Here is a 23,934-nt window from a genome sequence, read left to right as displayed (position 1 = left end):
CGTGACTTTGGGCGTGCAGCTGGACTGCCGGAGAAAAGGCATTGTTTAGTGCCGACTCGTAATCAGTCGGTATACAAGTCCGAACTGCTACATATCATACTGTTCTTTTCTCTTAGCTTCGGTGGTGGATCCTGGGAAGAAGAGTACAAAGCCCTTCTCTCGCATATATCGACTGATTGCACAGTCGGAGGGACAGCTAGTACAAGTACAGATCATATTAGGCTAGCTTGAAGACAATCCATCGAATGCCGTATCCAAATACGCCATAGTTCTACAGTCGTCAATGTCAATGCTTCATAAATCCTCCCTCAGCCCAGGATAACGCAAAACATGGAGGCAGGCTGAGAAGCAATACAACAGAAAGACAAGAAAAAAATGCTACCGGTTGAACATGGCAATGGCATCCTCCTTCCGCCATTCCAGCTCAAGCTGCCCTTCGTAGACTGCATCCAACACGTGTCGCGTCCGATCATACGCTTCCTCATACCGCCGTTCGCACGCTCGAAGTACTTTCAAGACTAGGCTGCGACTGAGCCCCGGGTCGTCTGCATCCCCAAAATGCTTGTCCACTCGTTTCTTCAACAATTCAATTCCGCGCCGAATCTCTTTGCCATCGTACATCGCCAACACCTTCTTGGCAACGGATCGGGAGTGGCTGGGCCGACTCGCGATGTCCGCTGGGTTACCGCCCGCGGCCATCAGCCCTTCAGCGGAATCAATAAACTCCAGCAGCTTACCCAGTGGTCGATGGATCACCAGGTCCAGGTAGAGCTTCAGGTGTTCCTCGTAATCTTGGTGCGCTCGATCGCGCCACCGCTCCAGGACAGGCAGGCCGCGCACATCCACCTCTTCAATGTAGTGGTTCATATTCTCAATGAGAAGGATATGGTAGTTCAGCACTTCCTTGTCTTCGGGGTCACCTGCACTAGCACCCACTCCGGTCGGTGCCTCTTTGGCAATAAACTTCAGAGACTCCCACATAGCTCGGTTGATCCGATCATAAGCCTCATTGACGCTGACCCGAATGTCAAAGAACTCCTGGTTCGGCTGAGAGAGCATATTCTCGACAGCCGCAGAGAAGTTGGGGAAGACGCGCATGAACGAGATGACCCCCTTCCGCTTGTTGACCTTGACCTTGGTGTCCTCGATTCCCCGGATTTGTTCGTCAACGAAACGATTAAACAGGCCATTCAGACGGGAATGCAGCTTCTGCAGGCAGCGGATAATGAACTCCTGGTTGGTGTCATCAAAGTCCGACATGGCCTTTTCCAGAGCAGACAGAATCCCAATTCCTTGCCTATGTACAAGTTAGCTTGCCTATCGTGGTAATTCTTATAGAATCCATGTGGCTTACAGAGGATCCGGTTGGATGGCCCAGTCCACAAGGTTCTGCATGTCCGTCGACCAGAACGAGTAGAGCTCGTCCATGATTTGCTCGACTTTTCTAGCCATCCCCCGGTCGGGATCATGCGGCTTCCTGGCGCTGAAATCAGGAAGTGGTCGCTCATCGGGGTTGCCGGAGGTCATGAAGTCGGAAAAGTCAATGTTGTTCAAGGAGCTCAAGTGGAAGAAATGAACAATAAAGTTCTGCTCTTCAGAGATCATCTTCAGCGTTTCTTGAAGTGTGCCGGCAAACACTTCGCAGGGCTCCAGTCTCCCATGCTGTTTCTCACCCGGGGTAAGCCGCAGACCCGCTGCGGCCCTGATCGTTTTGCCCCGTCGCACCGTCAACTTACGTGCTGCCATTGTAATGCCCTCGCTTTCCTTTTCTTTCTCCTGGTGGGTGAAGAGGAGCTCCTGTTCTTCCCCACTAGGTTTTCTGCCGGCCCTCTTCCACGCCAGGTTGTTGTCCCGGAATTCGTTCTGATAAGGCAGTTTGGCTTGTTGTTCGTAGAGATTGATCAGTCCATGCCAATCGGACCCGCTAACCTCTCGGGCAAAAAGCATCAAAGCGTTGTACATCCATAACTCTTGTCGGAAATACGCTCGAGCTTCGCTGTCCAGCTTGAGAGGATCCTTGGGGCCATTCGCTGCAGCATCGACCCTCTTCTGCTCGGCCACCTTATAGGCAATACCCATGAACTGACGGAGTCGTTGGAGGAACATTCGACACTGTGCTCGGTATTCCTCCTTTTTCTCTTTGATGGCGCGCATCTGTCCTATTTCCGTGTCGGCATACACCCCCACGCTCCCTTGCTCCCCAGCAGCATCAGCCAAACGTTTTTTGTTCTGCCATATATCGGGATCAATCATCAGCATGGCCTTATATAGCGTCGATAGAGCCGCCTCGGTCTCTCTCAAACCATCTGGATTGCTGAGCGACGACTCTTTGAGTGGCTGCAAGTCAACCACAGAGATAGAAAGCGTCTTCAAAAGATTTTGAAGCTCATTATGAAGCAGTTTCTGGTTGGCAGTCTGCACCTGCAAACCTTGAGATTGCGTCTCGATATACGACACATCTTCGTGCAATGTCTGTACAATATGATTAGAAGGGGAAGAAACAAGAGTCACGGCGAAGACTTACGTTGAGTTCATGCGAGTACAGAGTTAGTAGGCCGTCCAGCTCTTCGCACTCTTCAATAGTCTTGTCAATTAATTTTGCCAGTTGGTCTACCTTGCCTTCCTGTTGTTCGAGGTTACCAAGCCAGCTTGTGGCCTCGACGCGCCCGATCTCACGACGAATGTCTGCCTCGAGATCCTCGATCTTCTTGTCATCGCTCAAACGTCCATTCCAGCCAAGATCAGTCAGAATATCATCAAAGTCTGCACCCCGACCTTCCAGGATATTTGAGTCAATCCCCAGCGCCTGACAATACTTTATAGTGTTGTCTTCGCGACGCCTACGACGGCCATTCGGCGACGGAGAGACGGACCTTGCTCTTTCATCCGCGACGGTCTTGACTTCATCTCTGGCGGTATCTCTAGCTTCGTCCTGAGTTTCAACTGCAATCCTTGCAGTTTCAGCCGCTGGAGGCTGTGTAATCTCGACCGTGGGAGGCTCGAATGCGGTAGGAGCCACAGGAGAGGGAGCTTCTTTGATCGGAGACGGAAGGGCAGCGGGCGTCTCTTTCTCAGACGTGCCAGACGCAGTTGCAGGGGTGGGCTCAGTTGCAACCCGAAGCGAGGGTGCGGGGACGACGCCGGTGATCCCGTCCGGTTCATCTGACATACTTTGCTGTTTCTTCGCTGCGGCCAATAGTCTCTCACCAGCACCACCAGGTCGAGGTTTGAACGCGCCGTAGGCAGTGGCGGCTTTGCGAAACGCGCCCGCAATGTCTTTGCTTGGTTTCTTCTTGATCATCGGGCCCAGTCCCGGGCGGTGTGCATCTGACTCTTCTTCAACAGACTTGACAGATTCCGGAGAGCTGACCGGGGGTGGGCTTGGTAATCTCTCCCGTGGTGGTTCGCTCGCCTCAGCTGCGGGTAGAGGAGTCACGGGTGGTGCTGTTTCCAGAGGCGCAGCTGCCACGGCTGGTGCAGGAACATTGTTGCTTCTCGAAGAAGCTGGTCTCAGTGCGGGTGGTATGTCGGGAGAGCGCGTCTTGACGGGACCAGCTGGTTTATCAATGACCTGAGATTCTATCTGCGCCTCTGGAAGTGAGAGTGTTTCCCTGCTCTCGCCCAAAGACTTATTTGCTTCCATGCTGCCTGCCGGGTTCTGCATAACATCGGGGTTCTCGGCAGACATAGACACAGCTGTACTAGGACGAGCGTCCTTATCGCGTCCAATCTCGTGCAGACTCAAGCTTAAGTTCTCGGTCCGAGGCGCAGGTCTGGGTTCTAGCTCAGCCTTCCCGTCCTGTGATGGTCGAGGGTCTGGGCTAAGATTCGCTTGGCTGCTTGGTGTATGTGACACTGGCTTAGCAGCAGCCAGACTATCAGATACCTCTTTGGTTCTTGGTTCCGGCGGCAGTAGTACGGGTGCCTTGGGCAGACGTTCATTTGACCGCGGAGGAGGTTGATCTCGCGGGTCAGGGGGAAATGCTCCCGGCGGCTGGGGAGTTTGGCCCAACGGCGAAGGAGCAGCCACTCTTCCCGACTGGCTTGTGGACGGCCTTTGCATCTGATCTCGACTTCTTTGCGCTCGTAGAGCGTGCTCTTCAGAGGGCTGTCGTCTGAACTCACGGGAAATATCGCGCGGGCCATCGCGGCTGGGGGCGCGACCGGTGTATGGCGACTGAGGCCGGCTGCCCTGCGAAGAGGGGGAGCGAGAGGCAGGTCCTTGCCCCATGCCTCGCGAGCCCGGAGGAGCAGGAGAAGGGCTTCCAACGAGCAATTGCCTCTCGCGATCATCAAACCCAATGAGGTTCGGTACTTTTCCGCCGGTATATTTCCGATAGATCTTCACGAGACTGCCGATGAAAAAATCTTTTTCCTTGGAACTCCTAGCATGCCAGTAGTATGGTTTCCCAACAGTTACTACAAAGCCGACAGTAGCAGCCCATTGCTTATGTTGTTGTTCCAGTGGCGTTGACGGGACAAAGCCGGTATATGACTGAATCGAGGACAAATCGTCGAGCATCCATGTCTTCCCGATAGAAAATGTGCCATCGTTGTTCTCTCGAGCTTTATGCATGCGCACTCTTCCTGATCTCCTAACAGCGACGATAATAACTCGAGGCTTTTTGTTCTCAGGTGGTGAATTGGGAGGGGCGGGGGTGGACGGATGCGCGGCGTCTTCTATAATGCGAACATGGGTTATGTACGATTCAACCACTGTTGCCGTAGAGGTGGTCAGCCTGAATATCCAGAGTGCTGTTTGTAGGAGAAATTTCCTACGTCTCAGCGCCAGGTTGTCGCTCTTAGAGTTACAGGAAAGCAGCAGGCTGGTAATACCCCCCGAATTCCCTTCTCAATCGGCCGTAGTCTGCCCCAAAAAGCAAATCGGAGCGGAACATAAAGGAGCAAAGAAATATATACGTACAAGAGCCATCGCTGTCCTTCTTCGAGAAACAGCTTTGAATGATTCGTCTCTTTTCGTCTTCGAACTTCTCCGCCCGTGACATTGTTGCCTCGCCGGGCCCAGTGAAACCGCCATTGCGACCGTCGCCCATCCGGCGTGGCTCTCGATGCGGAGGAACGTCGCTGGGTGCAGGCACCCGAGACCGATCACGACTGCTCATGACTGGTTCTTTGCGCCTTCAGAACTTCGATCACTCGTTGGGTATGATTTGAGGATTAGACGAACATGGTCGGAGAATCAGGGGAGGGCAACTCGGAAATGACGCCCCCTATAGAAGGAAAAAAGAGCTCAAACTAGGGAGGAGGAGATGCTTGGGATGCGATACAGACCATTGAAGACAACCGAGGGACTTGGTCGCAAACGCAAGCTAGCTTGATGAGAGTGTGTCGAGTATACAGGCACGGAGGAGCAGAGCAGCGAATTAGCTCATCAGCCACTTGGGGTTGGGTCACTTGCGGACACTAGTCAGTTAAAGTGGGCGGAGAGCTGTTGCTCAAGTATGTTGGGTGGGTAATGACTATCTGGCGGTTTCCATTGAATCGAGAGGTCGAGATCGATCTATTATTTTTTTAAATGTTGATTCTTGCTCAAAGAATAAACGACTGTTCTCAGTCCCATTGTGTCATGGTCTTCTGCTGGACCTACAGAGGTACCTTGTTGTGATTTGGTAATCCATCCTCAGTAACTACGGAGTATACATCATGTCACGGGGAACCACGTGAGTTGGCATCGGGACTAGACCAGAAAAGGATAGCCAATGACCACTCTACCTTTGCTGACCGCATTGGTTGCCGTTTTTCTGCCCTATTTTTTTTAAACCTTTTTTTTCTCTGTGAAGACTAAAAACACCGGTTGGAGTTCTTTGTTGTCTCTTGCTCAAGGCGAAGCAAATTGAGGCTTTGGTCAAAATGGCGGCACAGAAAGTGAAGAAGGCGTCCTCAAAGGCGCCCGTTGAGAAGCCGAAGGTAACCAGTTATTGTTACTCGCAAGCATCTATACTGGCCCTGTGCACTGACGAGATTCTGATTCAATAGGCCAAAACTGCCGCTCCTCCACCTGAGTTAATTGCGTCGATTGCCGCTTTCTTGTCTCAATCTGGCTTCAAAAGTACAAGCGAGGCTCTTGCCAAGGAGCAGTCTAAGAAGTCGATCGCCAAGGCCGACTCGAAGGACGTCCCGTCACTGCTGGACATTTTCCAGAGCTGGCAGGACCGGAAGAGCGAGAGCAGCTCCGACAGCGACAGCAGCTCGAGCAGCAGTGAAGATGAGTCTAGTGACTCTGATGTTGAGATGAATGATGTGCCGAAAATGCAAGGGAAGCAATCTAGAGAATCCTCTCCTTCCTCGTCTTCCTCTTCCTCTTCCAGCTCTGACAGCGATGCCGATGACGAAGAGGATGACGATGCCGTCCCGGCGTCTGCTCCAGTGCCGAAGACCACCGGCACCAAGCGCAAGGCCGAATCGAGCTCATCTGAGTCGTCATCGGAATCCGAATCCGAAGACGAGGCTCCGAAGACCAAGAAGGCCAAGCTCTCTACTAAGTCAGACTCGTCCTCATCTTCATCCGACTCCTCCGACAGTGAGAGCAGCGCTTCATCTTCCGATTCTGACTCCGACTCCGAGTCCTCCGACAGTGAGAGCGGTTCTTCATCTGATTCCAGCTCCGACTCCGACTCCGACTCCGACTCCTCGTCTGAATCCGAGGAGGAACCCGCCAAGAAGGCTGCTAAGAAGGTCCTGAAGACTGCTGCCAAGACGCCCTTGCCTGATTCAAGCTCGAGCTCGTCCAGCGACTCTGATTCATCGTCCTCCGACGAGTCTTCCTCTGATGAGGATCAGAATAGCGGCAGCCGCAGCTCCTCGTCCTCGCAGAACTCCTCTAGCAGCAGCAAAACTGTCCAGCCCTCTGATTCCGATGCGAAGGAGCCCGTGAACGAGACTACAAAGCAGGTTCAAGAGACCAACTCTTCCAGCGCCAGCCCCGCTCCCGGAAATGACCCAGCTAAAAAGAAGAAGCACACTGGAGCTCGTCCCACACCTCTCGCTGTTCTTAGTGAACTGCCACATGACCACCCCTCGAACAATTACATCCCATATGCCTACGCCGAAAAGGCTTGGAAGGATCTGTCTGTAACTCGCGGCAAGGGCTTCACAAAAGAGAAGAACAAGAAGAAGCGTGGCTCCTACCGCGGCGGCCCCATTGACATCTCCGGAGGCAAGTCCTTCAAGTTTGAGGACTAGGGCATCTTCTATCCCGTCAAAAGCCGCCCATTTCCATCAGAGCAATAGAATCGTAGACGAGACTTCCGCGTTATTTCCATGTGCATTCGTGCCTTTTTGTTTCTCTTCCAAAAGTTTCTGTTCTAGACGAGACTAGACCGAGAAGTATTCTTGGGGATTCTGCCATACATTTCATGTTTCTTTAACAAGCAGGGCGCTAATGGAGCTGGAGAAAATTCTTATTTTATTTCTCTATTCTTTCTAGATTTTAGTGGCAATGTGCATTGTTCTTTTGAGAATCTTGCTTTTGGGAGTAGTCCTCTCTCATCTTCCACATAAAACCCTCCGCTCGTTCTTGGACCGAATGTAGATGGCCTGTTGAAACGGAGTCACGACACTCAAGTAACCTGATCTGACCGTCTCCAGGCACCCGGTGGTCCTAGCCGCTGCCATCTTCTGTCCCAGCCGGTATTCTTCTCATGTTCAATATCATCGGGTCCAATCTGCGCAAAGGGCTGCTGAGTCCTCAACTTGGACGCACTGGTTGAATCCCGACGTTCGTAGCCCGAAAGCTCTATGATCCGATCCGCTTGAGTGGCAGGACGAGTCAAATCTGAGCACAAGCCGAAATAATCTCGATACCATGTTTGGGAGGGGCCCGTCAAATCATCCGACGAGGCGAAGTCGAGCCGCATCACCCCGTCAACGATGCCGGTGTAAATGCTTGACGAGGAAGGTGACGGGGAGGACATGGTGTAGATTGGTCCGCGATATTGACGATCTACACGCGAGCGTGTTGCTTTCGAGTTCAATCGCACGGAGGGGGAGTGTGTAAGGAAGATTGAGAAATCTTTACGCGGATAGGTGACAGTGTCTTGGAACCCGTTGAGGTATGGAGTGGAGCCGTTCGAGGACCGCCGAAGGTCGTTTGGAGAAGGAATTTGTGCATCCTTATGACTGTAGGCGCTTTGCATGCGGAGGTCGTAGATCTTGACCACGGCGTCTCCGCCTGCCCCTGCTAGAAAACGATCCTGGCCGAATGGGTGTATACAATAAATAGGATTCGTATCGATTGTGTCTCGGTAGGTATACTCGAAAGGCTGGTGCGAGCGTAGATCGTGGAGTCTAGTTACGAAAGTTAGCAGACATGCAACCGACTACCCAGAAACATAAGGGAAATAAGTACCTAATGCAGCGGTCACCCCAGGCAGCAAGAAACACTTGTCCGGAGGATTCTCTGGTGAACTGAGCAGTGAGAGGTGCGATTGCGCTCACGTTAGCCTTTCGACGTAGGCCGATGCTTTCCCCGATATCCAAGGAGGTCACGCTGATCTGGCGGTTTACCGATAGTCGTTCTTTCGAAATCGTGCTGATAGTCAAGGAATCCTCCTGGCGACCCGTTCCATAGGCAATACACTCAGGCGACAGGAACTTGGAATACTTGTTACGTGCCGTGCCGTCTGGAGTGATCTTGCAATGCGCAAATGGCTCAACTTCTGCGTCTCCCGTTGTGGTCTGATAGAAGACTATGGATCCATTGTTCAAATGGGCCGCCAGAATAGGCTCCGCACCTTCACTCAACTCAGTCCGCTCAAGCCCATGGCCATTGGTCAAGAAACGTTGGTAGTATTTGTGAGACGCAGTGTCCGCCGAAATCTCAACATGACGTAGGTCGCCGTTCAGACGACCAAATATTATGTGCTCGTCGCCTGCCTTTCTGCTATGATGTTCTTGCTTGAGGAGATGTACGCCACAAATATCATGGTAGCTGCTGATCTTCGTCTCCACATCGTTAAAAATGAACCACTTCTCTCCGGCGCGATACGTGGGCTGCCGAATTCGTAAAACTAACTCATCCGCAGCGCCCCAGACGAGCACCTCCTTCCTTTCCGACCAGGAACCGCCCGGCCAAGATTCATATGAGTCAATCGAGGGACGGTACCCGTGCGTAGGGTTGTCCTGCCGGGTGCCCCGATGGGATCCAACCTTCACCGCATCGCGTGGAGGGAGGACGAAGCGACAAAGCAGTCCGAGTCTGTCCAATGCTCGAGCGCGCGCCGTGAGCGCCTGAGTTGCGTCCTTCCAAAAAGGAGGCGTCTCAACGAAGGGGAAACGATTCTTGAAATGTGCATGGAATACCCGCCAGTCTTCAGCAGCGATGACCTTGTGCAGGCGCTGACAGGTCTGAGCGAGGGCGGCCAATGAGCTGGCGGACGGGAGATATGTTGCTATCACATATATTATATCTGACGGTAAATCGGATAATAGCATTTCGAAGTGGATTTCAGCACAGTCTTTCTATTAAAACCAAGCAATAAATGTAGAGGACTTAAAGAATGAGCCTGATTCTTCAAAGAACTTTAGCATGTATTGCTTGTAGAGGATTTCAGGTTGTTTCAGATGTCAATAGAAAAACATACCTATGGTGTGTCTTCAAGAAAAAGGACTATATACTGTTCTAAAGTGTCTCATGCTTATGTTTCCATAGCGATCCAACCATTTTCTGTGGATTTGCATAGGGCTGTCAAGGCCCATCAGTCACCGCGGCGATAGCTTATGTTGAGGAGTCATGGCTTGACTCATGCAGCAACACTTATTATTTAGTAGAAATTCAGATAAACCATAGGCGAATATGAACATCAGTTGTTTTTATGAACGGCAAAGTGTTGTAGCTCTTCAATATTTGAATATTTAGAACCAAACCTGACGTAAGGGCCTGAGAAAATCACAGTGTGCCTCCTTATGTCATCATCGGTGCCTTTGTCCGCTAGTAATTCCTTATCGCCCTTATCAGTGTGCCTTATCTGCGTGTGCTCTCATGCGGGGTGTTGGAGTACTCCAACGGTTCAACCCGATGTTCGTATCGCATTTGAATCCAGTCATTTAGTATCTATTACTAAAAGTCTAAGACATCTTCATTGAGTCACATTGCCACTGTACCGATTAAATCTCTCTCCGGCGTTTAGGAAATCTGCTTCTGTGCCAGCAGAGTTCCTCATGCGGGGTTGCGTATATGGAATCCTCATAAGGTAGGTCCACCCTGTTATGGCAGTCCCTGCCGTCCGACTAGTTCTAAGGAGAAAGTCAACTGATAGACATATCTAGGCGTATAACTGTCTGCTGATAAGTTGGTGATGAACATGAACTTCTTTACTGCCATTCTGGTTTATGCGGCATATTGAGAAACCCAGTTAACCTGAGTTGGCTTGTTATTTCGGCCAAACCAGCGAAGATGGCGGTCTCTATATATACATCGCTATCAATTGTGGTTTTACTACTCTTTGTAGCATACAAAACAATTGTATATCCAGTCTTTCTATCACCGCTCTCAAAGATACCGAATGCACATTGGTCATCCCCGATCTCACCTGCTTGGATACTCTGGAAGCGTTTTAGAAGCCAGAACAATCGAACTATTCAAGCGGCTCATGAAAGACTTGGGCCCATTGTGCGATTGGGTCCCTCCGAAATCTCGATAAATTGCGTTGAGGGGGGTATCAAGACTGTGTATACTGGAGGCTTCGAGAAGCATGAGTGGTATCCTCGGGTCTTCGGATCGTTTGGGTAAGAGACCCCAGAAATAGCAAGGTGAAAGTTCTGACTGAAGCACGACACGTAGAACAGTCAGCATGTTCACCATGACCGGAAGCAAAGATCACTCGGTTCGCAAGAGGATGCTGTCCAACATCTACAGCAAGTCGTTTCTACAGTCGTCACCTCATATGCGTCTCATCTCAAGAACTATAGTACATGATCGTCTTCTCCCATTATTATACGAAGCAGCCACTTCAAGCTCACCTGTTGATGTTCATGACCTCAACCAGGGTTTGACAATGGACTTCGTATCCGCATATTTATACGGCGTCACGAATGGGACCAATTTCCTTCAGGACGAGCCTTATAGACAAAGGATGCTCCACTTATACCAAAGCAGGAAGCCCTTTGAGTTCTATTACCAGGAGGTCCCTAACATTCTTTCTTGGACAAAGTCTTTGGGTATCCGCTTGATACCAAGATATTGCGACCAGGCCAACGAAATCCTTGACTCTTGGGGGCTGGGACTGTGCGATAAAGCAGAGGAATCGCTGAAGTCGACCAGACTCGAAGATGAACCTGCCGTGTATAAACAACTCACGCAGATGATATCGAAGCATCTTCCTGCAAACAAAAATGACGTGGAGTACGCGCGGCTCCTCGAGCAGCAGCGGCTTGATATTGCCTGCGAGATGTACGACCACCTAACGGCGGGTCATGAAACCAGCGCTGTAGCTCTTACATATCTCCTTTGGGAACTCTCAAAGCGCCCTGTTTTACAGGACGCTCTTCGCGAGGAACTTTCTACCCTTGAACCAAGGATTATCTTCCCTCGACCGTCCGAATCTGCGGAGTTGCCTCCGGCAAAGTCAATTGACTCCTTGCCGCTGCTTGAAGCAATAGTCACGGAGACACTGCGCCTTCATGCTCCAATCCCAGGAATCCAACCTCGAGTCACCCCGTATCCGTCGTGTTCTCTGGTGGGATACAACAACATCCCTCCCAATACTAGGGTCAACGCGCAAGCTTATTCCCTCCACCGCAATCCAGAGGTGTTCCCAAACCCTGAGACTTGGGAACCTAAACGGTGGCTGAAAGACGCCAATACTCCTTCTGAGTTGGAAGAGAGAAGGCGATGGTTCTGGGCTTTCGGAAGTGGGGGAAGAATGTGTGTAGGCAGTAACTTGGCCTTGCAAGGTAAGGGACCACTTTCGTTACATAAATGTCTCAAGCTGATGTACTACAGAAATGAAATTAGTGGTAGCTGCTGTTTACACTAATTTCAAAACTTTGATCGTCAATGACGATAACATGGAAGCAATTGATGCATATACGGTGAAGCCAACAGGAGAGAAGCTGATCCTCAGATTTGTGCCAGTTGAATAGTTGACATGCGTCAAGTCGGATTTGCGAGCAAGATTGAATTTAGCCATGCTGTTCTAAATTCAACCTATAATCACATTTGCGTGCCAAACATCAAATTGAAACAATACAGCTTCATACATAGTAGCATGCCTTGTAAATCCGGCGAAAAATCAGCCACTGTAGATCATGGGGTGCTGGTGACAAACAAGATATATGAATTGACAGATTATTGTACAGATAACATATACAAACTCCCACATCCCCAGATATATAAGCACAGCTTTAAGTTGTCATTGCCGTAAATCGAACCCAAACTCCAATGATAGATATGTTTTGATTTTGCCCGTCAAGCACGACACAGTCCATAACCCGGGGCTCTCCAGAGCTTTGTAATTCTGTCAAGCCACTACCAACAAAATCGAGCCGGGGGCCGGGGGGTGCGCAATTGGCGCGATATTTGCGACAGGGACGTGTAGAATCATAATGCGTGGAACGAGTAGTTTATCCAAGGCGACCCTCCTTCTTCTGAGGCCCGACGACCTTGGGATACATTCTCATAAGATGGTAGTTGATGGTGTTCTTCTTGTTGCCCTTGGGTTTCTGCACGAGGAGATTTGTTGTTAGCATTGAACATCGAACACGATGGAGGACGAAGTAGAAATAGAATCTATGGTTAACGTACCGGTCCATCCATGCATTGTCTCAATTGTTGCTCCAAAGCTGCGCAGCCCTCCACAGAGCCTCCAGAAGATGCCCAGCAGCCTATCATGCGACAGTTAGATCTCGATTCGAGGTGCAGAGTTCAATTCGCGGACGATTGGCAAGGAAGGATCATGAAGCTGTATAGAAACCAAGACAATTGCAATAAGTAGATCAGGGACATACTCAGCATAGACGACATGATCGTCACACAGGGATTCTGCTCATGTTGATTCGGACGACGAACCCGCAGATGAGGGATGGTCTGCAGGCGGACGGGGTTGAGGCGAGTCGAGATGCCCTTGGGAGGCATTTTGACAGTCGAATAGAGACAATAATCACTCAGACTGTAGCACTCGAAGAGCTGAAAAGTAAGAGCTGCAGCGTAGTTTGAACCCTCAGCCAAGAGCCCTTCAACCTTGCAGCGTCAGGAAATTGTCGGGAAACTTTCGGAGGTGCCAAGACTTTCGGTGGCCGAGGCGGAATGGCTGACATAAACACTGCCAGAGGTAGGTTGGCGATAAGCCTGAAGAGCTTCTGCATTGCAGAAGATCTCAAGCTCTCTTCTCGAATTCTATTGAAAAGTTCGTTGCGGCTTTCAGATTCTTCATAGATATGAGCACGAGACATACAACTATAATGAAAAACACTACGTCATTATACCGACCCACGAGACACATTCACAGACCGTTCTCTACAGTGAGCCGGAGGCAAAATGTGGGCTCTCAGACGAACGCAAGCAGTGATGCTTCACATTCACAGGGTAACCCTGAAGAAAAAGGCGCCATGCAAAGAAGGTTATCCGAGATGACCGAACAAGCTATGCTAGAAGGAGGTCGGTCAGCGCGAAGAAACATAGAACAGGTGGGGTTCTCGGAAGATCTCAAGATGCGGCTACAGGAACGAATAGCGGCAACTGCGTTCAAAAACGAGCATCCTGCAGCTCATTCAATTGTCTACATGCCGGTACGTTGATACAAAGTGGCAGTTCATACTACAGGCTTTGGCTGATCAATTGAAGGAAAGTGCAGGTCAGGGTACTCGAGACATTGCTGGAGCTGCTCCCTGGACAGGGACGGAAAGCCTCCACGACGCCACCCTGCGCATGTTAGATAGTTCAAAGAAGCCGATGCGGGTCCCTTACAAGATTCCTCAGCCGGCTTCGGTTGATATGCGCATTAGCCCCAAACCCACGAAATCCCCGGGTCTCCGGATCGCCAATGCGAAAGAGCGCAGCGCCACCTATACCTTGAGTCAAAGCCCGGGGATATCGGGAGACGAGCGTGAAGCCATACGAAGGGAGATGGGCGAGAGATTCACCGCTGGTGCGCGGCCGATGCCGATGACCCTACAAGGATTGTCATCTCTTGCAAACGAACGGATAGAGGACGCGATTGCGCGTGGACAGTTCAACAATATCAAGCGAGGCAAAGGCGTAAACGTTGAGTCAGATCACAATGCAAATAGCGCGTTCATTGACACCACCGAATATTTCATGAACAAGATCATACAGAAGCAGGAGATTGTACCACCATGGATCGAGAAGCAACAGGAGCTAGCGAGGGAGGTTGATAGGTTCCGACAACGTTTGAGGGTTGAATGGAGACGACATGCAGCAAGGTTGATCGCTAGCGAGGGAGGGTCTTTAGAAGCTCAGATGAGACGTGCTCAGGCTTATGCGGCAGCTGAAGCTCGACTGGCGGAGAGAACCAAGATTGAGCAAGCGTTCCGGGGTATGGAAGGTACTGCGTCCTCTACAGCAGCGGATGAAACGACAAAGACTGAAACGACCTTAAACTCCAATGAGAATCAGCTACCGCACTTTTCGCCTCTACGTGATCCACAGTACCTCTCAACCGAGCGTTCGTATCATGAGCTTCAAATCAAGCACCTTAATGCCTTGACTCGGTCGTACAACCTTCAAGCGCCACCCGTCGCCCAAAAGCCGTATTTCAATCTGGAACGGGAGCTAAATAATTGCTATGCAGATGTCGCGCCAAGTTTGGCCGAGGAGATCAAACGCCGAGCTACGGAACGAGCCAGCACTCGTGTGCCGACAGCAAAGTCAAGCACCAATAAGGTGCTTAGTGCCTTCAATACTGCTCAGACTTCTCGTGTCTACGACGAAGACGCATCCAAAGGCTACGGATTCAAGGATCTCTGGCGTGACCTGTTCTCAAAAAAGAACGAAAGGTAAGCCAGGTGTACATATTGTCTGGGATATGATGTTCGTTATGAGTGAAATACGCCTTGGACTGGATCAATTCTGGCCAGAGTAATGAGTCATTAATGCTCAGTAATGTCTCTTTAAGAATACTGCCAAGGGTGAATGTGCTGCGCACACGTCTAGGAAACGCAGAAGAACAGACGCTTGCTCTCGATAATGATAACAAGCCACGTCACATGAGGGAATGTGGAAACCTCAAGGTCGCCGCTGTCTTTCGAGCCACGACACCAGAATTGCAGGAAGCTGTTTCTCTATGACCCCGTTTGACACGTTCTGGGATTCTTCCACCGTTGCACGACGGGCATCCCGCAAGTCAAGCCAGAGTAGGGTTACTGCCTTTACAGAGTAGAAAAGGCCAACACAACCCACAGCTATCCAGAGAATCTCTAAGATCTGAAACTTGGCGCTCTTAGGTGCAAAGACAAAACGAATGAGTGTCCAAACATGGAATTGCAAGATGGCAATGACCAAAGAGACTGCGAGCGCCATTGTTGCAATGCCAGCACGTGTGGCGAATGATCTCTTTTGCTCTCTGCGTCTTGCGATGTCTGCTTGCCAACCGTAGGATGCTGTATGCCTTCTGACGAAGATTGGCAGATAAATGGCCACCATAAAGAGGGATGATAGAACAGACACAGCGACAATCAAGCTGATCCGAGAAAGATGGAAAGGCGGGCCGCTGTCTGGCGCGGCTCTTTTCGACATTTGTTGATGCTCATCGTCACCTGGCGACAATGACTCGATGGCTGATAACGCTCTTCTTTTCAGAGGAATTATGAAGTTATGCCATGGAATTTTTGGCCAACCTCCAATGGGCCATGCAGCCTGTGCGAGATCGGAGTCTCCGAATGGGAGACGGGAGATGAGCTCTACATTGCCAACCCAGATCTCATTGATTCCATTCCCTTTTTCATAGTAGTGATCCGATTTGACACCGTGGATTGCGGAGACTTTGTTTCCCATAGTGGCAGGGGGCGAATGAGAGTGCGAGTCATAAGACATAAAGAAGTCAGTGACCAACTAACGCTCAAGAGGTCCTGTTGCCAATGAACGATCCGACTGATTCCATTACAAAAGAGGAGGCAAGTATATGTCTGCAACCAAGGAGATAGATCGCCACGAAGCACAATAACTAGGCAATACATCGCTGTTTCCTAATTGAGTAATTTATACAGTATCACCACAATTGTGGCCTCAGGCAAGAGCGGAAGCTTTGACCATGAATTATGACCTAGCCTGATATGGGTTAGCCGCTGTGACTCGGATGGCCGAACCTAACCAATCAACTTTCAAAGTTCTCTGGAGACAATTGTGGTCATTGGTTTGATGCCTAGGGCAAAATATTTAGATACAGGTGTGGTTGGGTACGTTCCTTCGAAATCCACGATAACCAGGCTCTACAATACTCCGGCCATCTTTTGAAACGTCGACTCTTCTGTCCCGTCTTTTCGGTGAAACTGGACTGACCGCCTGTAATTAGCATAGTCACGTTGCTCGATCATCACTAGGGAGTGTCTTCATGGCCAACGATAGGATGTGATGGCGTGCCTTGTGTGCATGCCGGCGCGTATTTGCACCAACCGCCGTCGTCGGTTGCGTCGTCTCAAGAGTGTCACAGTTTTCTTCAAACTTTCTACCAGTAGACTCTGCAGGTTCCGCAGTCTCTTCCTTCAGTCTTCACATTATCACATCCAATAAGTCGGCAATATATCCACCATCCCCCCTCTCATTCAAGGATGTGTGCCATTTTGTCTGTTTCCGTAAGGGATTTGCGGGCTCATTCGCAATCACTCGATATGTATACTGATCGTACTTAATTGCTTGTTTTCTGGCGGATACGAAAGATGATGCCCTTGTTGATGTTGCTCCTTTTCACTCTTTGTCATATTGTTACTGCTGGCTCAGTATCCCTTGGAGATCTGACCTTGAACCTCGACCTGGATCGTCGTGGTATTGCTTTGTCCGCGGAACCTCCCGTGGATCAGTCCCTACTGGCAATTCAGATAGGAGGCATTGTTGGAGCATACGTGATCTTCGTCGCCATACTTTTGACTCTGTTGCTCTTTGTGGGACGACGACTGCGAAGAGCGGTACAAGCATCGAACTACACTCTACAAGTTGAGATGATGAAACCTACCAAACAAGCCGTCAGCATGGATCCTAGTCCTATCACTCCAATCTCAGCTCGTCTTCCAAGTTCAACTGGACAAAACGGCTTCAGCAGATCCTGGGGCAGCTTGGCTAACGGTCCAAGATCCCACGTCTCCGGCAATGGCAGCGCTGCGACTATTGATGAATCCGTCGTTGCCATCGATCGGCGCAGGGCTCAAGAGGAAATGGAAATACTCTATGCGGCAGTCATGGAGCACGACGCACAGCGGGCGGCCGGGATAGATACCTCGAGGCAAGAATGGGAAGTTCAATCGCCAGACAGTGTGCACACCAATCCGTTCACAGATCGTTCCTCGCGGACATCAGAAAGGCCCTCGATCTCACAGATGAAGCCCCCCATGAGCCCAAAGAGCTCGCGGCTCTCGAAAATATCATCCCTGTCCTTGTTCAATTCAAACCCGCGTCCGCAGTCAAAGGTGGGCAAGCTTCGTTCCCCTCGGTTGCCTCTACGCAATATGTCCATATCCTCACCCGTGGGCTCTCCCGATTTAACGGCGCCGACCTCTTATGGCGAGGACCAAATGCCATTAACTCCTCGTCTCTACAACCCGGCTCCTCCGCCAGCACCCCCAATAACAATCAGTCAGGCGTCTAGTCAGGTGTCTCTAGGGAAGCCCCCTGGACGAGCTCCTGCCCCAGCTCCACTGAGCCTATCTACAGCGAGCCACGGCTCATCTTCCCTCCCATTCCGTGACGCATTTCCCTTGCAGAGTGCTCCTCCAACCAAGACGACGGTCATAGAACGTCCTTTAAAACCACTAAACGGTCCTCGGACGGGATTGCCGACACCTTACAGTCCGTATATGCCCTTCACCCCTGTTACTCCCCTCACACCCAGCCGTATCGTAACCAAGCGACAGCGGAAACGAGAGACTAGGGAGAACGGCTTGCGGGTCTTGAACGAGGATGATATAGTCAAGGATGATGGGGATATGTGGGGATACTGATCAAATTGTGTGGTTCAAGTCTTTATTTTGGGAGGGGGGGTATTTTTGCCAATATTTTGTGGCAGTTCCATATCCCATAGCGGACTGTCATGGGGATTAGATAGATATGCTTCACTGAGAGGGGACCTGGTGTTTTTCCTCTGGTTATCTGCGCGTTATCACATGGGAGGTAATCTGACTAAATGGAAGATGTTTTGTATTTGCATATTTGCACCATATGAATCGATATGAGGGGCAGCCAGCATCTGAGTGAGGATGGTATTTCACATGTAGTTGATGTAGGAGTATACATGCGTATGCACAAAATGACGAATAGTTCCAATATGTTGATGCTCATCATCGAACTTATGCAATAATTATGTATGAAAGGAAAGATGATCGAGTCTTCAATTATCATGTCACACTTACAGTAAACACAGGCATCCAGCCCCGCCCTATCTCCAAAGTCCGAGCTGAGCCAAGGCTTGACCTCCGTCATCAGTTCTGGATAACGCGAGAATCTCCGACCGGTTGCGGGCTTAACAGACTTTGGATCCCACCCAAATGCGGGTCACAGGATGGGCAAATCGCATCGCCCATCATGTACTGTCTTGCGTATCCTTTGCGCGATTATTTATTATGTGGGCGTACCAGACTACTTTGGTAGTCTATTTATTTATCGAAGCACGTCGAAAAGGTGGATGACTGTTGCTTTGCCTTAGTCAGGCTGACACTCACTTCGTATCACTCATATCTCTTCGTCCTCAATCGCGCTCTTGGTCTTCTTCAGGTGTTACTAGAATTTTCTCCTAGTCAGTCTGCTTGATCAACATCTCCTCCATATGCCGCTGACTATCCTCTCCCAAGCGCAGCTTCGCTCGCTGCTGCTGTCTCTGAACCGCGATGAGGTGTCCTCGCTACAACAAAGCCTTGCCCAGGCCCTACTAGAATACTCGACCGGAAGCCAGGAACAGGGTTGTGCCGCTACTTACCAACCTCTCAGAACCGCTATCACCCAGAAGAATGGCTGCACGACACTGTTCATGCCTGCCAGTACCGGCCGAACGATCGGCATGAAGATGATTTCTCTACAAGACGGAGGTGCTGCAGGGTGTGTGGTGGAAGGGGCTCTTGAAATTCCCGAGGGAACGAAGACTGCTTCAAGGTCGCGGTTGGCGGGCCCAAGGAGCTCCATGACGTCGCTGTCGTCTGAAATGAGTGACCTGTCTATATCGTCACAGGAAGAAGGATCGACGAGCTCGTCTAGCAGCCGATCTCTCAAGTCTGGCACTGTGAATCGACAATCAGTTGGCTCCAGCATCTCCAAGACGCTAGGTGCATGGCCCGGAGCTGGTACTCGAGACACCTCGCCGCAGGGCACTGTGACGTTGCTGGATGCCGACAGCATGCCCTTCGGACTGATCAATGCTCATGAACTCACGCCGTTCCGGACGGCCCTGGCCACGATGATGATTTTCAACAAGCGCAAGCGAGTGCGCACTGTGGTGGTCTTCGGGGCGGGTAAACAGGCTTACTGGCACATTCGGTTGGCTCTCACGCTGCGTGCGGCGGATATCAAGCGGGTCGTTATCGTCAATCGATCATTTGAACGGGCAGCAAGGCTTCTCAAGGATATCTACTCTCTTGAAAACTCCAGTTGGCGCGGTGATGTGAAGTTCTCCGCTGTCAGTACCGATTTCGGCGAGTACGACCGTATCATCCACGATGCTATCCATAAATCGGATGTAATTTTTTGCTGTACTCCGTCGATCGAGCCTCTTTTCCCCGCTGAACTTCTCACCTCCCGTGAAGGTCGCCGAAAGGGCCGATTCATCAGCGCCATTGGGTCCTACAATCCTCACATGACCGAGCTGCATCCAGACATTCTGCGCGAAGAGGTGAACGCGCATCATTCCGGTCGGCATTTCCACAAACACGTTAAACGTAGTGGTGTCGTTGTCGTCGACAGTCTCGAAGCTGCTCTGAAGGAGGCCGGAGAATTGATCCAGGCGGGCATCAAGCCGAATCAGGTTGTTGAGCTGGGAGAGCTCCTGATGGTACGGGACGCATCGCGAAGGGACAACAACAACCAGGACGGGGAAGACACCAAGGGCCTGCGCGAGTGGGTTGAACGAGGCAATGTCATCTACAAGAGCGTAGGCCTGGGCTTGATGGACCTGGTGACCGGAGGCGATCTCGTCCAGATGGCTCGGACGAGAAATGTGGGGACCAGCGTGGAGGACTTTTAGACGCTATGATTCTCAAGTGTCGAGTCTTTGCTGTATTTTACAGGACCAGTTTCTCTTTCTATACCCTTCAATCGATTTGACTTAATGGGCTGCAAGCATCTGTGAACCCCGCCACGTAGTATGACATCAAGGGAAGATCATAATCCCCTTTGAGATCGATAGTAGCACAACCAACGCAATATCCAATGCACATAGTAAGACCAAATAGATTCAATGACTCAGACGACACGGATTTCCTGTGTACCCCTCTTGAGACGGTGGAGATGTCCACAATCAACATCCTGTGGGTGATAAGATTGATAACGGGCGGGTCCCTTCGTCATTGATGAGCGGCAAGTCAAGAAAATCATCCCACTTCCACTGTGGGATTCCCGTCGGCTCGTATCCGCCCTCGTCTTCATATTCTATTTAATCTTTCTCATGTTTGCTTGATCCTCTGAGCCCTGCGACTTTTCGTCTTTCCCTCCTCCAAGCAATAGACTGTCCGCCCTCACCATGCGTAACACTACCTGCCGTTTGCCCAACGGCCAAAGCTACACGGTGACCCCTGTGTTTGGCGGCGTCAACTTCAAATCCAATGACATGCACTTGAAAGACTCGATAATTCCTCCCGGGTGGACAATTGTTCTCTATACCAACCAAAACCCTGATCAGGCCACGCTGGATCCCGTGCCCCCGGAAGAAGAGCGCGGTCGCTCTCGATATGCACCAGGAGAGGCAGAGGAGAAGCAACGCACCGCTCGCTTCACAACACCAACATTGTCCGATGACTGTTTTTATATTTCGTTTATCGTCAATCCGCCCAGTACTGACTTCAAACCTCCTACCTCTCCAACTCGTCAGATTGCGATGATGATCTGGGTGAGCCTGTACTGGTACTTCCACGAGCCCGAGCCAGACCTCCACTTGCAGACGGACGCTGCATCTCGTACACCGCCCACAGGCAAACCGAAGGGAGAATGGCGCATTCATCTCAAGAGAGAGGGGATCTTCAAGGGACGCAACCTGCTGCAGAAGCTGGAGCGCATGGGACTCATTGCATCGGAGGAATCCTCCGTTGGGCTTGAGCCGAGCGAGACGCGAGAGTCCGGGGCCTGGTCACGGATGTTCGTGAGCCGACGCAGTTTCTGGCAGATTGACCCCCGTCTTTTCGTCTTTACCCTGGTCCCTGCAAACCCACTGCATTCTGCCCCGGCATCGCCTTTTCTCTCGCCCAGATTTGCGTCACCATCGCGCGAGAGCCCGCTGTCAGTTGAGTATCCGGCTTCCCCTGCGGGGAAGGACTTCCCACTACGCATGCCCAATGAGGGCCCGTTTGCTTCTAGCAGCCACCTTCCGACATACTTTCCTCCGCCACCAACCCAGTACACGTTCACAAACGGGCTACGGCACCCCGTCAGACCTAAGCCGCCCCATCAGGGAGAAGTGTTCTACATCCGGTTCATTCCCAGCGTCGGGCAGTACCTGTCATTCCGCGTACCGATTCTATCCTCGTCTGCGATGCGAGATCGGGGCCATGGTCATAGTCACTCGACGAGCAGCATTGAGCAACCTCCTCAGAACACGCCATCTGACCTAGACCTGCTGCACAAGTGGATGAATGACCCGCGCGTGGATGCAGCCTGGGGAGAGGGCGGTCCGGTCTCAAAACAGGAGGAATTCCTTCGCAATAATCTTACCAGCCGTCACAGCTTTCCCGTCATTGGATGCTGGGACGGCAAGCCGTTTGGGTACTTTGAAATCTACTGGGTCAAAGAGGATCGCTTGGGACCACTTATCGGAGGGGCGGACAATTACGACCGGGGAATTCACTTACTCGTGGGAGAGCAGGAATACCGTGGGTCACACCGGGTCGCCATCTGGCTCAGTGCATTGGTCCATTACTGCTGGCTTGCGGATCCGCGAACGCAGACAGTCATGCTGGAGCCACGGGTGGATAATGAGAAGTAAGCTTCAATCCCATTTCTTGGGCTGCAAGAGCTTTGCTGACATGCAACAGGGTCATTCAATACCTTCAAAACGCGGGATTCTACAAAGAAGGAGAGGTTACTTTCCCCCACAAGCAGTCAGCTTTGATGAAGATCAAACGCGACTCTTGGGAGAGCCCAGTTCTATAGACAGCCCGGATCTGTCCTTTGATTCCATTCATCAATTTTGTATCTTGGTCTTTGTATATACCCAGCATCTTACAGCATATTTGGCATGGCGTGGGCCTGTTTGCTTTAGTTTTGCATCACACATACGCCTTTGCATCATGCATGGAGGGACTGTCACAGCAGTGAATGCTAGGATTATCTACATTCACTTCAGGTTGATGAATTCGGAAGATCCCGCAGCATATAAAAGCCCTCCCAACCTCTCCCAATCTCAATCTTTTCCTATGGCTTATTCAATTTATAGATAACAAGACGGCCCAGTGCGGACTATCCACATGTGAGATCAACATGGCTTGCTTCTCTCCTTCATAATTCTACTACTGATCCTTCATCGTTTCTTCTCCCACTGCCACCAAAATCTTCATAATAGGATGATCTATTTGGCACATCAGGTAGCATCTAATACAAGGCTATCCCTTCAGCAGGCAGCCGGCATGATCAAACCTGTCGGCCAGTCCCTCCCCACTGTCGTCATGGAGTCTGGTTGGTCAGAGTCGCGAAACGGCTTGAGAGACGATATGAACTTGTGGCTTGTCGCGCTTATCATCTTCCTACGATGTCCGACAGGACTAATCACCGGCATGCTGATTGAGTGGGCCCTCAATAGGACCTACTGTAGTGGCTTGTCGGCGGCAATGGTGCCGTCAAGGCAGTCCTCATACTGATATGGCGCAGGTCGGGACAAACGCCGTCAGGGGAGTCTCCAAATCTCGAGAGTACAGAAGCGCTGAACAAGCCCACTTATTCAAAATAAGTACGGTGATCCGACATGGGCTTAAGGTAGACAAACACCGTCAGTGGAGAACGCAGAATACTACACCCTGGACCGTTCAGCGATCTCGACGTTACGCCCGGACCTGACCATGGAGACCTTGAAACCGAAGCCCGACATCCCCACAGGGCAGCTTGTTGCCCAGATGAGGAAATTTGAGATGCGCTACGGCTTTTCTGTCCACTTACGAGGGGACTATGTTCGTCAAGCGAACAGCCGATTTTGCCTTCCGCGTTTCTCAACCTATTCGAGCCCTGGACACCAATTTGTCTGTCCGGCAGTGTTTTGCAGGGTTCTGTATCCTTGCCGAACAGGTCAATGACTACACCGAGGATTCAGACTTCCTTGAAACCGAAGCCCGTTGACTGGCTCACCAACCAGGTTGAGAATTCCATACATGTACACAGACCTGGGGTTCACGATGGATGACCACCGCGGGAATGAAGGGCACATCCCAGCCATGTCAAGCTCAAGAATATGGCTACAGTGCCATACGCAGCTTTTCGTATTACTGAATATCCCGTCAATTTGTCTCTTCGTCTGAAATATTTGCGTCATGATGCGCAGGTATGTATTCCAAGCAACAGTGCCCCGGAGTGAGCCATTGGATGTGATCACGATACACTCGTTGTTCGACAGACAGGAATGGCTC

General features: G+C 50.9%; 10 protein-coding genes across 10 annotated transcripts; 6 read left to right on the top strand and 4 right to left on the bottom strand.

The window, feature by feature from the left end:
* Positions 1-378: 378 nt before the first annotated feature.
* Positions 379-5,123, bottom strand: Aud_010577 (GTP-Rho binding exocyst subunit SEC3; the record flags this gene model as incomplete). Its single annotated transcript, XM_043295413.1, has 4 exons — positions 379-1,297; positions 1,355-2,472; positions 2,525-4,716; positions 4,925-5,123. 4 exons carry the CDS (start codon positions 5,121-5,123, stop codon positions 379-381), a joined length of 4,428 nt encoding a protein of 1,475 aa, XP_043151348.1.
* A 748-nt stretch (positions 5,124-5,871) lies between these two features.
* Aud_010576 (nucleolar and coiled-body phosphoprotein 1 family protein) lies at positions 5,872-7,203 on the top strand (the record flags this gene model as incomplete). Its single annotated transcript, XM_043295412.1, has 2 exons — positions 5,872-5,928; positions 5,998-7,203. The coding sequence occupies 2 exons, from the start codon at positions 5,872-5,874 to the stop codon at positions 7,201-7,203; spliced, it is 1,263 nt and encodes a 420-aa protein (XP_043151347.1).
* Positions 7,204-7,580: 377 nt separating this feature from the next.
* On the bottom strand, positions 7,581-9,453 carry Aud_010575 (F-box/WD repeat-containing protein; the record flags this gene model as incomplete). The annotated part of the gene is made up of 2 exons (XM_043295411.1): positions 7,581-8,307; positions 8,369-9,453. 2 exons carry the CDS (start codon positions 9,451-9,453, stop codon positions 7,581-7,583), a joined length of 1,812 nt encoding a protein of 603 aa, XP_043151346.1.
* A 961-nt stretch (positions 9,454-10,414) lies between these two features.
* Positions 10,415-12,102, top strand: Aud_010574 (cytochrome P450; the record flags this gene model as incomplete). Its single annotated transcript, XM_043295410.1, has 3 exons — positions 10,415-10,746; positions 10,802-11,913; positions 11,963-12,102. The coding sequence occupies 3 exons, from the start codon at positions 10,415-10,417 to the stop codon at positions 12,100-12,102; spliced, it is 1,584 nt and encodes a 527-aa protein (XP_043151345.1).
* A 480-nt stretch (positions 12,103-12,582) lies between these two features.
* Positions 12,583-13,093, bottom strand: Aud_010573 (mitochondrial 37S ribosomal protein mS37; the record flags this gene model as incomplete). Its single annotated transcript, XM_043295409.1, has 3 exons — positions 12,583-12,681; positions 12,764-12,843; positions 12,967-13,093. The coding sequence occupies 3 exons, from the start codon at positions 13,091-13,093 to the stop codon at positions 12,583-12,585; spliced, it is 306 nt and encodes a 101-aa protein (XP_043151344.1).
* Positions 13,094-13,566: 473 nt separating this feature from the next.
* Positions 13,567-14,977, top strand: Aud_010572 (DnaJ family domain-containing protein; the record flags this gene model as incomplete). The annotated part of the gene is made up of 2 exons (XM_043295408.1): positions 13,567-13,746; positions 13,802-14,977. The coding sequence occupies 2 exons, from the start codon at positions 13,567-13,569 to the stop codon at positions 14,975-14,977; spliced, it is 1,356 nt and encodes a 451-aa protein (XP_043151343.1).
* Positions 14,978-15,202: 225 nt separating this feature from the next.
* Positions 15,203-15,970, bottom strand: Aud_010571 (uncharacterized protein; the record flags this gene model as incomplete). Its single annotated transcript, XM_043295407.1, has 1 exon — positions 15,203-15,970. One exon carries the CDS (start codon positions 15,968-15,970, stop codon positions 15,203-15,205), a length of 768 nt encoding a protein of 255 aa, XP_043151342.1.
* Positions 15,971-16,851: 881 nt separating this feature from the next.
* Positions 16,852-18,126, top strand: Aud_010570 (uncharacterized protein; the record flags this gene model as incomplete). The annotated part of the gene is made up of 1 exon (XM_043295406.1): positions 16,852-18,126. The coding sequence occupies one exon, from the start codon at positions 16,852-16,854 to the stop codon at positions 18,124-18,126; it is 1,275 nt and encodes a 424-aa protein (XP_043151341.1).
* Positions 18,127-18,947: 821 nt separating this feature from the next.
* Aud_010569 (putative proline utilization protein PrnX-like) lies at positions 18,948-20,354 on the top strand (the record flags this gene model as incomplete). The annotated part of the gene is made up of 1 exon (XM_043295405.1): positions 18,948-20,354. One exon carries the CDS (start codon positions 18,948-18,950, stop codon positions 20,352-20,354), a length of 1,407 nt encoding a protein of 468 aa, XP_043151340.1.
* Positions 20,355-20,849: 495 nt separating this feature from the next.
* Positions 20,850-22,471, top strand: Aud_010568 (GNAT family N-acetyltransferase; the record flags this gene model as incomplete). Its single annotated transcript, XM_043295404.1, has 2 exons — positions 20,850-22,300; positions 22,354-22,471. The coding sequence occupies 2 exons, from the start codon at positions 20,850-20,852 to the stop codon at positions 22,469-22,471; spliced, it is 1,569 nt and encodes a 522-aa protein (XP_043151339.1).
* Between the last annotated feature and the right edge of the window lie 1,463 nt (positions 22,472-23,934).

Source organism: Aspergillus udagawae (assembly GCF_001078395.1).
Source record: "Aspergillus udagawae IFM 46973 DNA, scaffold_9, whole genome shotgun sequence".
Taxonomy (NCBI): domain Eukaryota; kingdom Fungi; phylum Ascomycota; class Eurotiomycetes; order Eurotiales; family Aspergillaceae; genus Aspergillus; species Aspergillus udagawae.
Note: the sequence above shows the minus strand (reverse complement) of the source record. Positions and strands in the feature narration are given on the sequence as shown.